This window comes from Vipera ursinii (assembly GCF_947247035.1).
Source record: "Vipera ursinii genome assembly, chromosome: 1".
NCBI classification, from domain to species: Eukaryota; Metazoa; Chordata; class Lepidosauria; order Squamata; family Viperidae; genus Vipera; species Vipera ursinii.
In genome coordinates, this window is record NC_139512.1 from 293,659,576 (window position 1) to 293,676,800 (window position 17,225).

At 38.2% G+C, this 17,225-nt stretch overlaps 1 protein-coding gene across 1 annotated transcript in view; it reads left to right on the forward strand.

Moving 5' to 3' along the window:
• BIRC6 (baculoviral IAP repeat containing 6) overlaps positions 1-17,225 on the forward strand; it is a gene marked incomplete at its 5' end in the record, with an annotated part of 141,333 nt that overhangs the window by 83,280 nt on the left and 40,828 nt on the right. Inside the window, 9 exon segments of the mRNA XM_083350685.1 lie at positions 2,058-2,187; positions 3,155-3,286; positions 4,856-5,023; positions 6,071-6,244; positions 7,529-7,725; positions 10,806-11,106; positions 14,096-14,313; positions 16,071-16,235; positions 16,809-16,977. Coding sequence (XP_083206811.1) covers positions 2,058-2,187; positions 3,155-3,286; positions 4,856-5,023; positions 6,071-6,244; positions 7,529-7,725; positions 10,806-11,106; positions 14,096-14,313; positions 16,071-16,235; positions 16,809-16,977 — 1,654 coding nt within the window.

Sequence of the window (17,225 nt, forward strand, 5' to 3'; positions counted from 1 at the left end):
GCCCATATGCATAATCCTGTTCTATAGAATTCCTTATACTAAAATTTAGAAGTCATAACTTGAAATCATAAGGCGCAAAAGAAGAAGAATGTATGCTTCTCATATCTTGACAAATTCTATATTTTACCATCGGTTAATATTAATTATGCTTCAGTTACTAGTGTAATCCACTTCCATGTTAATTACTTAATCCAATTGCCATTCATTGCTCCCGAATAATGAGATCATCTCTATTATATTTTTTGTTGTGTAGCGTGTGCTGTTCCTTTCTTTTTTCCTTTTCAAGTAAAGAAGTTTAGAATATCAGTTTCATCTTGGTAGCTGTTCACTGTAAATCATTGTAATTAACCTATTACTGAGCTCTTTTTTTTAGTAATGCTTTAATAAAAAATAGTATACCCTATTTATTTTAAAAACTCAAGGTCACAAAAAACTGCTCAAAACTTCTATACTTTTTAGATTTATTAATTAGGTAATATGGCAAATAGGGTGATGGTAGAAGTGATGGTTGGTGTTCAAGTTCTGGACTCTTCATTTAGTTACTGTCTCGAGATAAAATCTGGGACTGAAATTTAGTTATACTGTACAAAATGATATTTTGGGAATGTCCTAATTTAGTTGTTGCTCAGCTCATTTGTAAGCTGTTGAACCCCCCTGAATCAAATAGTATTCTATAACGAGCATCCATTAGAGCTCATTTATTTATTTTATTCATTAATAAAATTTGTTTAGCCTCCCATCTGACATAAATCAACTCTGGTTGGCATGGAACAATAATATAAAACAACCAATGCAAAAATATAAAATCCATATTAAGCAGTAAATATAAAAATGAGTAGATAAGCCCTAGGCAAAGAGTGGGTAAAAATGGCTGCTTCGGCAATGGAGCCATCTAAGCATGACTCCCATTCGCAGGCCTGATAATTTAACCAGGTTTTTAGGGATTTCCACAATGATAAAAGGGATGGAGCTACACCAGCCCAGTGGCAACGTCTTTGTTCCTGTTCTCTCTCTACTCCCTCTGCCTCGGCACTTGGCACACTGAGGTGTTAGTTCCTGGAGTCGAGTTTGAAAGAAGCTGTTTGTCTTTGGGGAGCTGTCCCTGAAACAACCCACAACCCTGTTCTTTTTTTTAAAAAAAATCATTTGTTTTGGGAGTTCCTGGACAGGATAGGCTTTCTGTTGCTATTGACAAATAACCTCTAATCTCACACTTCCCCCCCAAAAGAAAAAGTAATCTGATCAAAAGAACCAATTTCTCCCTCCCCAGCCAGCCGCTCAAAAAAAGTTGAATGCCACCCGTCCTGTCCAGGAACCCTCAGAACAAAAGATCTTTAAAGAAAAAGGAAGTGAACCAGGGTACGGGGTGTTCCATGTGCAGCTTGTTCCAAACTTGACTTGCTGCACTAGCCTTTCGGAGGCTGCCTCCTTGCTTGCCTTCTTCTTTTTTTTCTTTTTCCCCTCCTCATTATTTTTGGCCAAGCTTTGGTAAATGAAGAGAGCCAGAAAAGCTCCTACCCTTCCATTCTCAAGTCTTGGAAAGTTCAGTTTTCCGGGGTTTGATCTGTTCCTTTGGGGCATGCTGCTCAGTGCTGGTGTGCTACTCTACTAAGAGAGGAGGAGAAGAGAGAGTGCAAAGAGAGAGAGAAAAGCATGCTGGGTGCCTTAGCAGGTTTGGAAAGGAGATGTCCGGAACAGGAGCCACACCTCAGCTGAGTGTGCACACACATATGGGGGAAGGAGGCAGTAACAGGAAGAGAGTGAGCATCTGTAGCTGATCAAGCTTCTGGATACCCTTCCAAGGGTCGCTTCATGCTGCAATAATCCAGTATGGAGGTGATTAGTGCATGAGTGACTATAAGCAGGGCCTGCCAATGCAGGAATGGACTCAATTGGTACACGAGATGAAGCTGTGCAAAAGTCCTCCCAGCCACAGTTTCACTGAGCAGGAGTTGTGAGTCTAGAATCCCAGAGGCTACACAAACGCACACTTTGAAATGTTTAGGGCCTTTTCATTTCTAAATCCTTAAACTAATTTTATGTTTCTTAACTTTTAGTTGTATAAAGGAAGAATTAATGCTACCAGCCACGTAATTCAACATCCAATGTATGGGGCAGGACATAAGTTCCGTACTCTTCTCTTGCCAGTCTCAACAACACTGGCAGAGGTTCTTGATCGTGTATCGGGTAAGTTGCTTTTATTAAATAGGTATTTTTTTACTCTAGTCTATGGAAAAAGTGTTTCTCTCTCTCTCTTTGTGTGTGTGTGTGTGTGAGAGAGAGAGAGAGAGAGAGAGAGAGAGAGAGAGAAGCCTTTCATTGATGGACTTATACATAAATGCAATTTATATCAGGGCTGAAGAGTACATCTGTATTGTTCTGTAATATTCTTTATTTAGCAGTCTTAAAGCACTTTCATTAAAGTGACTTAACATTTAAGAACCAGATACTGCTCAAAACTCTTATTTAGAAAGATGTTATAGAGCAAAATATTTCACCAATATATTACTATAATTTAGAAAGCTATAAGTATATTACTATAATTTAGAAAGCTTAGACAGCATCACCACCTTATGGACTCATAGCTGGTTGACTGGCCGTACTCAGCGTGTGGTCCTCAATGGAACTGCATCTGCATTGAGTGTGTAGTGAGGTGCCTCAGGGCTCTGGTCTGGGCCCAGTGCTCTTCAACATGGTACTGGTCCACGGACCAGGGGTTGGGGGGCCCTGCTTTAGAATATATAATAATATTACCAGAATGTAATGACTATATTCAACTTGCATCAGTTCCATCTTATTTTCTTCCTATTTATTACTGATCTCAATACTGAACATATCTTGTACATGTGTACATATTAGTGTTGTGCAAGACATGCAAAGGAAGTACTTCACAATGTAAACAAGCACACCACCTCTCTTTGATTATAGTATCTTTTTTGCAGGCTTATGTGATTATGTTGAAAGCTGTTCTTGGCCTTCTCTGCATGCATGTCCACATACAGCCACTTCATTTTGTTGCAAAGCATTTCTTTCAAATGCTTTCTATAGCCCGTGTGTGTGTGTGTGTGTGTGTGTGTGTGTGTGTATACATACACCTTTAGATACATAAATAAGTAAATAATGTTTTCTACATAATACAATATTTTGTTTTCAGATACTCCTAGCATCACAGCAAAATTAATTAGTGAACAAAAAGAAGACAAGGAAAAAAAGAATTATGAAGAAAAAGAGAAAGTTAAAGCAGACAGTGGGTTTCAGGACAATTACAGTGTTGTTGTTGCATCTGGTATGTCTACTTTTATGTCACGTTATCATGACTGGGATGGTATGAAGAATAGTAAGCTAACTTTAATATTATATTTAATACTTCTTTTTAAAACAATGTCAGCTATCCTGGTGGCTTGCAATCATTAGGCAGAAGATTGGAGTATGGTAGTGTACAACTTACTGAATTAAAGTTATGCCATGCGTTCGAGCATTAATGCAAAGGTGAATGAGGCACTGGGTATGGCATTGGACAAAGGAAATCCCAAACATTTTTCATGATCACTGAAAGTTTCCAGGTCTACAACTCTCCCCTGCCTTCCAAAAGAAATAACAGAAAAGACAAAAAAAACCTGAGTGGAGATAGGCTGAGAAGAGGGATGACAAAACTAAATGAAGTTTCGGAAAGGAGTATTAATAATTGGATAGGGAAGAAAAATACAGTTTGCCCTTTACTTATATAGGTTGAGTGCAATGAGGCTGGACCTGGGGAAAAGCGGAGAGTGATGACTCTACAAAAATGTATATAAAATTCTGGGATAGAAGATGCTTTCCAGCTAAACACATTGAAGCAAAAGTTGCTTCTGCCTTGCAATAGCAACCTCTGTTAGGAGGCCATAACTGGATGTCTCTGTTCATTCAAAAGTAATAATGTAAGATATTGTCTCCCTTATAAATACGATAGTCGTCATTTGTTTTTGAACCCTTTTGAATTTTCAATATTTCTGCTCAAGTATGATCTGTTCTCCCCACAAGTCCTAAAACTAAAGAGAACTCAATTAAGCACAAAACTGAACTACCATGTTTCACAGACGAGATAAGGTTCTTATGCTGGAATGCAACGTTCACCGAACACAACTCTCTTCATTTAAGCCCAGAAGTTCTATTTTGGTCTCATCCATCAGCAGAACATTCTTTTAATGGCCTTCTGGCTTATTCCTGTGGTCTTTCACAAACTTCTGAGAGTATTGGTTTTCTCCTTGTAGCCCAGCCATGTCTACCATTGTTGCTCGGTGTTCTCCTCATGAGTGTCTCATGAACACTGACATTCAGCAATGTAAGAGAGGCCTTTAGTTCCTTAGATGTTATTCTGGGCTTCTTTGAGACTTCCCTGATTATTACGCACCTTGCTTTTGGTGTAATCTTGGTTGGCCAACCACTCCTGGGGAGGGTAATAATGGTGCTGAATGGTCTCCAATTGTACACAATCTGCCTGACGTTGGACTGGTGCAATCCAAACTCTTGGCAATAGTTTTTTAACCTTTTCCAGCCTTTTCCATCAACAACTGTTTTTCAGAGATCCTCAGATATCTCCTTTGTGTACCTGTGCCACGAAGGTTAGGCTTTTGCCAAACATAAATATATAGCCTTGGATTATTTCCCTGAATAAATAAAAGGAATAAGTATAATGTGGTGTTTTTTTTAATTGAGCTCTCTTTATCTAGTTTTAGGACTTGTATGGAGAACAGATCATGGTTTGGTTATGTTTATGCAGAAATTTAAAAGGTTCATTAACTTTTAAGCATCAGTGTAAACGTTGTTGAGTTGCATTGAAAAGTGTATAAAATGTAACACTTCATTTTCATTATAGGTTTGAAATCTCAGTCAAAAAGGGCTGTATCGTCCACACCACCTCGCCCGCCTTCAAGACGAGGGAGAGTGGTGACAGATAAAGTAGGGAGCTCCTCCACAGGAAACGATTCTTCCAGCAAAACTATTAGTGTTCCTGTTTTTCATCTATATCATAAGCTGCTACCAGGTAGATTTCTGCTTTTTTTTTAATTAGACCATGTTTTTCAAGAATTCTAAGGTACATAAAACGATGCTGAAGATCTGCACATTTTCTCAGATTCAATGTAAAGAAAGCTTGATCTAAAAAAAACAGAAGCTTCCTAATAAAATGAAATAGTCCTATGCAACATTGTATCTATAGGCCTGTAACCTTAGCATTATAGACATGTCTAGTGTTCATGGGTAAACTTACATTTGAATCAGTTATCTGTTTCAATATATGATGTAGTGTAGTAATCTGTTTGGGTAAATGTGTTGATCACATTTTCTTAAACAAGTATTATAATAGCATTTCAGTATTTATCCAGACTAATATTGTATGTGTAGTTTTGTACCATTCTTTTAGTAACCGTTCAGTTATAAAGATGCTGAAAAAAGTGGCTTACAACCGGGTCCTTGCACTTACAACTGTCACAGTATTCTTGTGGTCACATGATCAAAATTCGGGTGCTTGGCAATTAGCATGTATCTGTGATTGCCGTGTCCCAGGGTAACATGATGTCGTCTGCAACATTCCCAGGGGACCTCTAAAAGTCAATAGGAGAAGCTGGATACCCTTAATGACCTTGGCAGAAAAGGTCATAAAATTGGGTGTGACTCATTTAATGACCACATGGATTAGGAATGGAAATTCTAATCCCAATTATCTTTATAAGTCAAGGGCTACATGTAACAGAGATTTTTTTCAATATCACTGGAAAATCTGAGAAACAAAGCTTAACCGTGCTTAAGGATGTACTGTAGCAGACATGTCAAACTCGTGACGTCACGCAACGTATCGGAACTTTTCCCCCATTGCCAGCAATGGGGTGGGCGCAGTTTCCTTGTGACGCATCCGGCCCATGGGCCAGCAGTTTGACATCCCTGTACTATAGGAACTGATTGTCTAGCAAATGAAAAAACAAAACAGAAGCTGCTTATTCATTGTGCTAATGATAATTGCTTATTTAAATCATGATTTGAATTGATCAGTTAAATACCAATTGAGAGCTTCTTGTAACTTCATGTGATTTAGGTCAGCCGCTGCCACCCGAGATGACCCTTGCCCAGCTTTTGACTCTGTTGTATGACCGCAAGCTTCCTCAAGGATACCGATCTATAGACTTGGCAGTTAAGCTTGGCTCGAAAGTCATCTCGGACCCTAGTCTTTCAAAAACAGATTCATTCAAGCGCCTACATACTGAAAAAGGTATACTTAGAATTGGCTTTATATGGGCATGCTACATTTTATTTATTTTATTTTATTTTAATTCCATTTATATCCCGCCCTTCTCCGAAGACTCAGGGCGGCTTACAAGCTTAGCAGTAGCCTTCATTCTATGTATATGCCTGCTTATTAGGGCTTTCACACACACACCAAGCGGCATTATTACAAAGTCAATGTGGAAACTTACATGAAGTTTTATAAACTTACTGAAATATTTATACAGTAATGGCAAATTTCTGTAGCTCAGGTGTAGGCTGAGAGTGGAAGTTCATTCACCGAGCTTGTGGTTTGCTTTCTGAACTTTCTGTTACCAGGCTAGGTAACATCTGACCCATCAGAAGACCCATCACTAGACCATCACCTGACATGACCCTCCCATCATATTTTTAATAGGAATTTTAAAAGTTCTGATCCAGATACTATTTCAGGCTTGAAACACTTCAAAAATGACTGGTTACAAAACTCTTCCAGTTCAAATCAGTTCAATTCTATTAATATTTTGCACATTCTTCTCGTCCCATTTTGTGCACAATGCTATATCATGCATCATGCCTAGCAAAAAAAAAATTGTCCAGAACATTTATGGCAATTCTCAGTATATTAGTAAAAAAAAGGATGGCTGTAAAAATAATAATTTGTACACAGTTTCAATCAGTTGATAATTAAGAAATGAAGATTTTTAATCAGGGATGTCTGTGGAGATTCTCAGTCATCCGGGTCATGGTTGTCCTAAAAAGGTGCTTTTTCAAGAGGCAACTGGACGTTTTTGCTTTTCTCTGAAGACGTTTCGTTTCTCATCCAAGAAGCTTCTTCAACTCTGGATCAGAGATATTGTAATTTTTTTCAACTAATCAAAAAGGACAGAAAATTTAAGGTTCTGTATACAGAATTAGAATACTCAAAATGCTTTCAGTATTTTTCTCTTGCCTCAGAAGTATTCTTGTCATAGCTTTTTTCATTGTTTTTACTGAATAACAAGATTTGGAAGGGACCTTGGAGGTCATCTAGTCCAACGCTCTGCTCGAGCAAATGGCTGCCCAGCCTATTCTTGAAAGCCTCCAGTGGCTTTGACAAACTACTTTCTGATTTTGCATGTTTCTGCAGAGATTTACAAGTGTTCTATTTGTCCAAACTTATTTCTTGTATACTATAGCTAAACAGTAGTGTGTTATGCTGTGTAAATCTATCATCTCTCCAAGTAAATGTTATTTAATAGTATTTTTTACCAGTTTGACTATTTTTATATATTACGTTATACACAAATAGAGCATGCAGATTTATTGGGACCTTGCCCTGAAGATGAAGCGGTCACACCTGTTGAAGAATGCATGGATACAGTGCTGGATGAATCTTTTCTTGATACTTGCCCGCTCCAATCCCCATTGCAAGTTTTTGCTGGGATGGGTGGGTTGGCCCTCATTGCAGAAAGACTTCCTATGCTTTACCCAGATGTGATTCAACAAGTAAGTCCAAAGAAAATGTATAATTGACATAATTAAAATTTTCAAATCTCTGAAAAGAATGGGAAAGATGAGCTTAATGGTGGCTAAAGTACTCAATCGTGCATGTTGTTGTTTCTATCTTGGCATTTAATAAACATTGGAATCTATATTCCAATTAAGAATTCTTGCATATAACTGTAATCTTCTATGTACCCTGCTTTAAAAAAATCTAGGGAATTTTCTTGTGTAGAGATGGATTAATATAATAATTAAAAGTCCTGGAATTATTCAGGTCTTGCTGGCACAGAATCTGAGAATGTTCAAAGTACTTAAGTTGTCTCAGTTTTATTTGTTCATATTGTAGAAATGAGAAATTTTGCTATTAATACTAGTTCCATGATTTCAAACTCATATTTATCCCAGGTATATTGGAAAATGCCTCTTAACTTGAATTAATGTAAAATAAGAAATTCAATATTGAAAACTGCCTCCAGATCTCTTACTGTCTATTTTTTGGTAGGGGAAGGCACAGAGACTCTTGCATCCTCTTACTAAACTTTAACTGGATTTCCAAATAATTTCTTCAACCACTATGAGATATTTATTCTCCTGTTTTCTCATCTATATATTTAAAAATCATAAAAATGGTTTTTAAAAGTCCAAATCTGGGTTAATGGGGGGCGATCAAAAACATCCCAACAGAACTGCTTCAAAAACTCTTGGGTGCATCTAGCGGTGTGTGGGCGAGCATTATTGTGAACCAACACTACACCGGAAGTGGTGCCATAGAACAGGGGTCCCCAATCCCCGGTCCATGGACCAGTATCGGGCCACGGCATGCCAGCAACCAGTCTGTACAAACAAGCAAGCAGGCAGCACACAAAACCACACAACCTCTGGTCTGTGGAAAAACCTCTCTCCATGTAACCGGTCCCTGGTGACCAAAAGGTTGGGGACCTCTGCCATAGAAAATCCTGCCAAAGGAGTACTGCTAGTGAAGTTCAAGGAGCGTGGCTCAACCATAAATTCAGAAGTGTACTGTGAAATGTTACAAAAACTCAGACGAGCCATCCATAACAAGCGTTGAAGCATGATGACTTCCGGTGTGGTGTTGGTTCACGACAGTGCTTGCCCCCGCACCACTAGATGCACCCAAGAATTTTTGAAGCAGTTCCATGTTTTTGATCACCCCCCATAGCCCAGATTTGGCGCCAAGTGACTATTGCTAAGGAATTTCAAACCTTGTAAGACATTATGACGTGCCTCAATTTGAATGGCGATTATGTCGAAAAGTAATGTAATGTTATAGTTTTCTAATGTGTATAATAAAAGTTCTGTATCTGCAAGTGTTTGTCATTGATAACCAAATGGAGGTTTATTCCTGAATTGCCCTCGTATTAATGTTGAGTTGTTTTCAAATTCCAACACTGGAAATAAACATAGAAAATTCCTACTGGTATATTTAGTTCCTCTTACATGATAGAAAATATAACTGTTTTATTTGAATATATGGCTTTTTAAAATATGTGGGAGACACTTTCATAGAAACTTTCAAAAATACTTAAATAATAGGCAAATCTTGATTGTCAATTTAATTTTCAGTTATTGTTATTCAGGTATCAAGGGTGTTGTAAATACCGTATTTTTCGGACCATAAGACGCACTTTTTCCCCCAAAAAAGTGGGGGGGAAACGAGGGTGTGTCTTATGGTCCAAAGGTGATCCGTATGGCCAGCCCCAACCTCCGTAAGTGGAAAGCAAGGGAGATTGCCAGGAGCACAAATCGGCACGTGCTGAGAAACGCCAATCTCGCGCTCCTGCAATCTCCCTCGCTCGCTTTCAGCTTCCCTTGCTACAAGAGAAAGCAGGATGAAACAGAGCGAGGGAGATTGCCAGGAACGCGAATCTCGCGCTGCTGCAATCTCCCTCGCTCCATTTCAGCCTGCTTTCTCTTGTAGCAAGGGAAGCTGAAACTGAGCGAGGGAGATTGCAAGAGCACGAGATCGGCCGATTCGCGTTCCTGGCAATCTCCCTCGCTCCATTTCAGCTTGCTTTCTGCAAGAGAATGCAGGGCCGCCTCCGCAGGTACTGCTCTAACGCGGAGAGGGAAGGACAAAGAGGGAGGGAAGGAAGGAAGGAAGGAAAGAAGGAAGGGACAATGGGAGAGGGAGGGAGAGAATGAGAAAGAAATAGGGAGGGAGAGAGGGAGAGAGAAGGAGAAACAAAGAGAAATAGAGGGAGAGGGAAAGAGGGAGAGAAAGAAAGGGAGAGAGAGAAAGGGAGAGAAGGAGAAAGGGAAGGAAATAGAGGGAGAGAGAAAGAGGGAGAAATAGAGGGAAAGAGGGAGAGAGAGAGAAGGAGAAAGAAAGGGAAGGAAATAGAGGGAGAGAGAGAAAGAGGGAGAAATAGAGGGAAAGAGAAAAATAGGGAGAGAAAGGAAGAGAGAGAAAGAGGGAGAGAGAGGAGAGAAAGAAAGGGAGGGGGAGAGAGGGAGAGAGAGAAATTAAATTAGTAACATGATAGTTAAGTGAATCTGGTTTCCCCACTAACTTTGCTTGTCAGAAGGTTGCAAAAGGCGACCACATGACCCTGGAACAATGTGACCCATCATAAATATGAATCGATTGCCAAGCATCCGAATGTAAATCACATGACCCTGGGGATGCTGCAACGGTCATAAGTGTGAAAAATGGTCATAAGTCACTTTTTTCAGTGCCATTGTAACTGAACAGTCACTAAGTGAATCGTAAGTCGAGGACTACCTTTACTTTATCATTTTTTTTCCTTTTGGGGGGGGTCAAGTTTTTGACACCTTGCTGGGTGACTGGTGGTACTTGGACATTGCCTTGTCCTAAAAGTGGTACAATGGATGAAAAGGTTGAAAAGCCCTGTTTTAGTATACCAGTACTATTTGGTTCAGAATATTTTTTTTCTTGTTTTCCTGCTCTAAAAACTGGGTGTGTCTTATGGTCAGGTGCGTCTTATGGTCCGAAAAATACGGTAAATCAAGGAATTATTTAGTGATACAGTTTCCAGCTAAAATGTGCTTTTTCATTGTCAATCTTAGAGGATAGTTTTAAGCATCTTCTTTTCTTTCTGAAGGTGAGTGCTCCAGTGGTTACATCCACCACCCAGGAGAAGCAGAAGGACAGTGATCAGTTTGAATGGGTTACCATTGAACAGTCAGGAGAACTGGTTTATGAAGCCCCAGAAACAATTGCAGCAGAACCACCACCAATCAAATCAGCAGTCCAAACTATGTCTCCCGTACCTGCTCATTCTTTGGCTGCTTTTGGATTATTTCTTCGCCTCCCAGGCTATGCTGAGGTGCTACTTAAAGAAAGGAAACATGCCCAGTGTCTGCTTAGATTGGTGCTGGGAGTTACAGATGACGGTGAAGGAAGTATGTACTGTAACTACTAAGTATATTTGGGGACTACTGCTAAACAATTATTCTGAATGTGCAAGTAGACAAGTATTTGAAACAGATAAAAACTGGCTTTTCTATGGAATTTTGGATTTTTTTCTGGCTTTGAAAGCAAAGCATGTGATATTGAAAACTTGTCCTTAAAGACATATATATATCTTCATTCTTCCTTCATTGCTCAGGGTAAAAAGTGTTCTAAGCTAAAATAATTAATTTCCTTTTTAAAAAAATGAATTATTATTGTTTCCAGGGCTTCTCGTGGATTTTTGAATAATAGCAGTAACTGACAGCCTCAATATCATTGGCTTTGTCCTGTCTTTTTGTATTAAATAAGGACATTGGTAGCCTTGCAGAAATTAAATATCTACATATTGGCCTAGTTTTTTTATCTGAGAGTTATTTTTTCTTATCTGAATTTATCCAGGTTTAGACAGTCTTTCACATAATAAGTCAAATTAATCTTAACTGGCACTTTTGCTTCCCCTTCCCTAGATTTGTGTTGCAGCTTTTTTTGCATTATGCACAGAGTGGGAGACAATGTGAGCCAAGGTTATTATAAAGTTACTAAGTGGGATATTCTCTGTGTTGGTAGGCAGAAGCACACTTGACTATAGCCAAAATGTTTCCCACTTCTTGACCACTGTCATTCTGCTTATTTTTAATGTCTAATCAACTTAATTTTATCTGAAAATTCTTTATCAAAATCTTTTGTATGTCAGCTATATAGGTTTTGCATCTGTTTAGAAACCCAACTATATCTTGTACATCTGAAATTTTTTGGTCAGAAAACTACCACATTTTATATGGCTTACTTACTTACTCTTACTTTCTCCTCAGTTGCTTTTCCATTGCTTGCAGCAATCAGATTGGGAACTTCCTCCATTTAATGCTGAGTTTTTCGTTTTGAAAGTAATTTTGCTTTTCTTTCCTATTTTCTGTTCCTTTTCCACTCGATCATTTTACCTAGGAAGGAAAGTTACCTATTTATAGGTAGGCAAAGTTGTCATGTTGCCTTTTCCACCATGGCATGGGTACAAAACATAGCAGATAATTGCCCCTCAGTGACATTTTTTTTCTTTTTGCCCACTCTGAGTGGGAGAGGATCTGGAAGTTACATCCTTTGAACATCCTAGCTGGTTTACACCGAGCTGATTGCTGTGATATCCAGTAGCAAGAAATCATCTGCTGAGCTACCCCAGGTCACCCAACTAATCGCCTCCCACTACTAAAAGAAACAAGATTTTCCCCCAAACAGAACTTCACCCCAATTGTAGTCTTAATATTATTACCTACGCTCCCATCATCACCACTCCGCACAGTAGTGAAACACATCCCCATTACTGCCAATGCCTAGGAATTCTGCTGGATACTCTTCAGTTTCACTGCTGCTGCACGGTTAGAGCAATGGATGCAAGGCTTCCTAATGGACACAAGTAGAGAAGTGTTCTTCCCTGGGCTCAAGACAGCCTTAATGGCAAGAAACACACCGTTAATACTATAACCCGCTGAGCTTGTGGATCAGAAGGTCGGCAGTTTGGCGGGTCGAATCCCGAGTGCCGCGTAGCAGAGTGAGCGCCTGTTACTCGTCCCAGCTTCTGCCAACCTAGCAGTTCGAAAGCACGTAAAAATGCAAGTAGAAAAATAGGGACCACTACGGTGGGAAGGTAACAGCGTTCCGTACACCTTTGGCATCTAGTCATGCCGGCCACATGACCACAGAGATGTCCTCGGACAAGCGCTGTCTCTTCAGCTTTGAAACGGAGATGAGCACCGGCCCCTAGAGTTGAAAACGACTAGCACGCATGTGCGGGGGGACCTTTTCCTTTACCTTATTACAGACAACGATCATCAATCCCCAACCCTGGTAGATACTTTTCTTGGGAGAAATAAGTTTTTTTCCTCCTGAACGTCTTGAAGATATGTGAGATCCAGCATCACTGCTACTGACTAAAACTATTCAGCTATCAAACCCATAAATAACTGTATGAAATGGTTGTACTGCTGCTTTGGTGTCAGGCACTGTAGTTTTGCGCAGATGTGCTTGACTTTGTTCAGCAGATTGATCCCAGAAAGCCCACAACTGGCTTGAACGTTTCCCTTTGATGGGAAAGGCCTTCCTAATCAGTAGTTTCTCATACGAAATACAGTGTCTTTTTTTTTTAAGTTGGCACATTGATTCTGGCTTGTATGGAAGCTATTAGCCATATTTGATAGTTCCGATCTAATGGGAAGCTCTGGTTAACTATTACATCTTCAGTTGTTTTCTCATTTCTGCAAAGGGAAAATATTATAAAATATGTACAGCTACTCAAAGGTTTTGCATTTTTCATCTTGTTAAAAGGATGGTCTGATGCAACCAAAAGGCTTATAATGGTATAAATCTTTTAATATATATATATTCATTGATTTCATAAAGTTACTCACATACAGGAAATAAACCTTGTACAATAATTGCATGTGTAAAATTTATGTTGCCAAAGGAACAAGGCAACACCTATTGAATTTTTAATGTCATGAACAGTTTGGGGAAGATCAAGTTAACCTCTTGTAAGAAATATTCTCATATAAAAATGTTCTAAAAATTTGGCCTATATTCTAGACAATAGTCACATGCAAAGAGTATAATCCTTATGATAGTGTGATGTATGAAAAATGATAAATAAGTTTACTTACTTAAGAGCCATATTTTGTTACCATACAGCAAGTTTAATTAATACACTTTACTTTCCTGCTGGGGCACTTTCAAGCTTATTAACACTATATTATAGGTACACTTCATAATGGAAGGGTGATGCATCTGTTTTCCATTACTTTCCCCAAGTCCTGCAATCGGTGATGCTTAAATGCACAATAAAACAAAAGTGGTATTTTAGACACCTAATGAAATATTTGGTGTGTATTTGAAGATAAATGCGTTATGCTAAGCCATTGTGATTGAAATGTTTCATTTCTTTCTTTTATTTAGGTCACATTCTCCAGTCTCCTTCAGCTAATGTGCTTCCAACTCTTCCATTTCATGTGCTGCGCAGCTTGTTCAGCACTACGCCTTTGACTACTGATGATGGAGTACTTCTTAGGAGAATGGCCCTGGAAATTGGTGCAGTTCACCTTATTCTTGCTTGTTTGTCTGCTCTTAGCCACCATGCTCCAAGAATTCCCAATTCTGGTTCCAACCAAACAGAGGTGAGTTTGACTTCCAGATATTCTCAGAATTATCAAGATGGTGGGGGTTGTTTTAATAATCCAACTTTATGTCCTTTATTATCAGTATCTGTGAGATTTTGGCACTGGTATTCTGTGTATGTTTGACTGCTCAAATAATTTCTTCCAGATAATGATTATTCTAAATCTTCATAAAATGGGAAATCAAAATATTAACGTTTCTGTCTTAATTTTGTATAGTTAAAATACACTTTTACCAGTTTTAATTATACAGCTCTTTTTGGATCTCAATTTTGTAACCTACTTAAACATATAAGCTTGCACCTATGGATTTCAGAGTGTTGCTAGTTATTTAAAATAATATGTCTTTTGCTTCATGATCCAGAAGAGTAGCATGGTATTGAAAGGATGGTACAGCAATCAATTTCCACAGTAGTGTGCTTGCTAAAGGATTGTTTTTCAAGATTATTTTACAGAATTAAGCTGTCAACAAGAAGCTTTCTCAGCAAGTTCTTTGAGAACAAGTCTTAATTAATTAATGGTTACTGGATACAGTTTTTTATCTCCCATGTCCTGGAGTGCCTATCCCAAACTCTTGCACTCTTTCTAATAGCAGTTCCTTGTTTATTATAAAGACATTATTATGTTCAGGTTTTGTAATTGAAGCTTGCGTAAGCATTGTGTGCTTTTTGAAAGTTTAGTGGCCTGGCACTTGGTGGAAAGGTGACAACTTTGTCTGAGCTCCAGAAAAAAACTGTCAGTTCAGACAAGTTTTTTCCCCCCAAGAACCAACTGTAATATTTCCTAGCTTCACATAGGCTTTCATGATGTGACTTTCCCCCATTTGTGAGGTGGAGACCCAATTAATACATACAGATATTGATGGCAATGTAAAAACATTATAGAATGTTTAAAATAGTTTCCAGACTTGCTTTTAAATCAATATAATAGCTTCAAAGACACATGATAATATAATCACTGCCTCCCCATAATGCTTGCACAAACAAAGTATTTTGTAATATAGAACAGGACATTTGCTACTTAGGTGAAAAGTTGCAATTAATAGTCATTCAAATCAACCTTCCAGAGAATTTGTATTTTTCCAATTAATACCACAAATGATTTAAGTACTTATTTAACTTAACACTATGAATTATCTGAATTTTAGGATGGATGGATGGGTAGGTAGGTAGATTAGCTTTCTGAATCATCAGATGAAAAAATGTATTTTCTCAGAAACATAAGCCATTATACCTGGTTGACATTTCTTTAGAAACCTGCACCCTCATTTTTGTTAAGAAGATAGGGAAGCAGATCTTTTTTTTAATCTAACCTTTGTCTCCTGCATGTATTTGTCACTGTGTTGAGCACTAGAATCAGATGTGGCTTACTGTATGTGCAGCATTTACATTCAGCAAAATAGATAAATGTTATCCTACGGTTCACGTACAATGGATAAGCACTGATTGTAAAGACCAGTTAGAATTTTTGCTGAGTAAGCTTTTGCTGTATCCCATCTTATCCATAAGCCAGATACCAAAATAAGGAGGGCTTATTCAGAAGGGTTTTGTTGACTCCTTGCTCTAGAACAGGGATGTCAAACTCACAATGTCACATGACGTGTCGCAACGTATCATGACTTTTTTTCCATTACCAGTAATGGGGGTGGGTGCTGTTTTGGCATGACGCATCCGGCCTGCAGGCCAGCACTTTGACACCCCTGCTCTAGAATATAAATCTGTGAAATTTGAAACTGCAGTGTAATTTTTTTTAACTAGCCACAGGTGTCAAGCACACACAATAGTGCATCAGCAGAAGAACAGCAACTTTACTGGGCTAAAGGCACTGGATTTGGAACTGGTTCTACTGCTTCAGGGTGGGATGTGGAACAAGCTCTAACTAAACAAAGACTGGAAGAAGAGCATGTCACATGCCTTTTACAGGTATTAGAACAATATAATATTCATATACATTATGTTTATCAAAAAGTAAATCTTTGATTTGAGAGTTGCCCTTTTATTGGTATTGAATGTCATTTGTATTACATATTTAAAAGATAACTCCTAGATTCAAGAACTTAATGGGCCTGCTTGAGTATTTTTTTTTCTTTTCTGATACAATTTTTCATGCTACATAATGAAAATGTTGGAATGTAAATTGGTTTCACTAAAAAAATAGCAATTTTATTCCATTGGGAATTTTCTGACATTAACATATGGCATCTGGAATCTGTTTTGAGCAGAGAAGTATGAGCTTTAATTAAATCTGATCATTTCTGTAGTGATATTTCTATCAGGAATGCCTACATTGTTCACTAAATGGGCTTTTGAAGTTGATGAAGAATGCTTATTAATTTTATTTTAAATATATTATTTCTCTGCAGTAATGAAAAAGAGATTTTAAAATAGTTTTCCAACATATTATATATAGTAAGAACTACTATTACCTTGTTAATTCATATCCTTTATGTGGCTATCTCAGTGAAATTCTTTAAAAAAAACTTTCTTAAATTTCAGGTTCTAGCTAGCTACATAAATCCTGCAGGCAGCACATCAAATGGAGATATCCAGTCCAGCCATGAAAGTAGAGGACAAAATAGCAGTGCCCTTCCATCCGTTTTGCTAGAGCTACTGAGTCAGTCATGTCTTATTCCAGCAATGTCATCTTACCTCCGCAATGATTCAGGTAGTGTATTGCTTTTTGTTTTCCAAAGCAGCTTGTTTTCCAATCCAGTGTAGAAATGCTAAGGTTTTTTGTTGTATATAAAAGTTGCATCAAAACATATCATAAAATTCAAATGAAATGAAGTTTCTGTAAAATATGTGAGAAACCAGCAGCTTGAAGATGAACATAATTACACTTCATACAATGAGATGTATCATTTATCTTCTGTGCTTTGAATGTTGATAGTGTATACATATTCATTTCTTTAT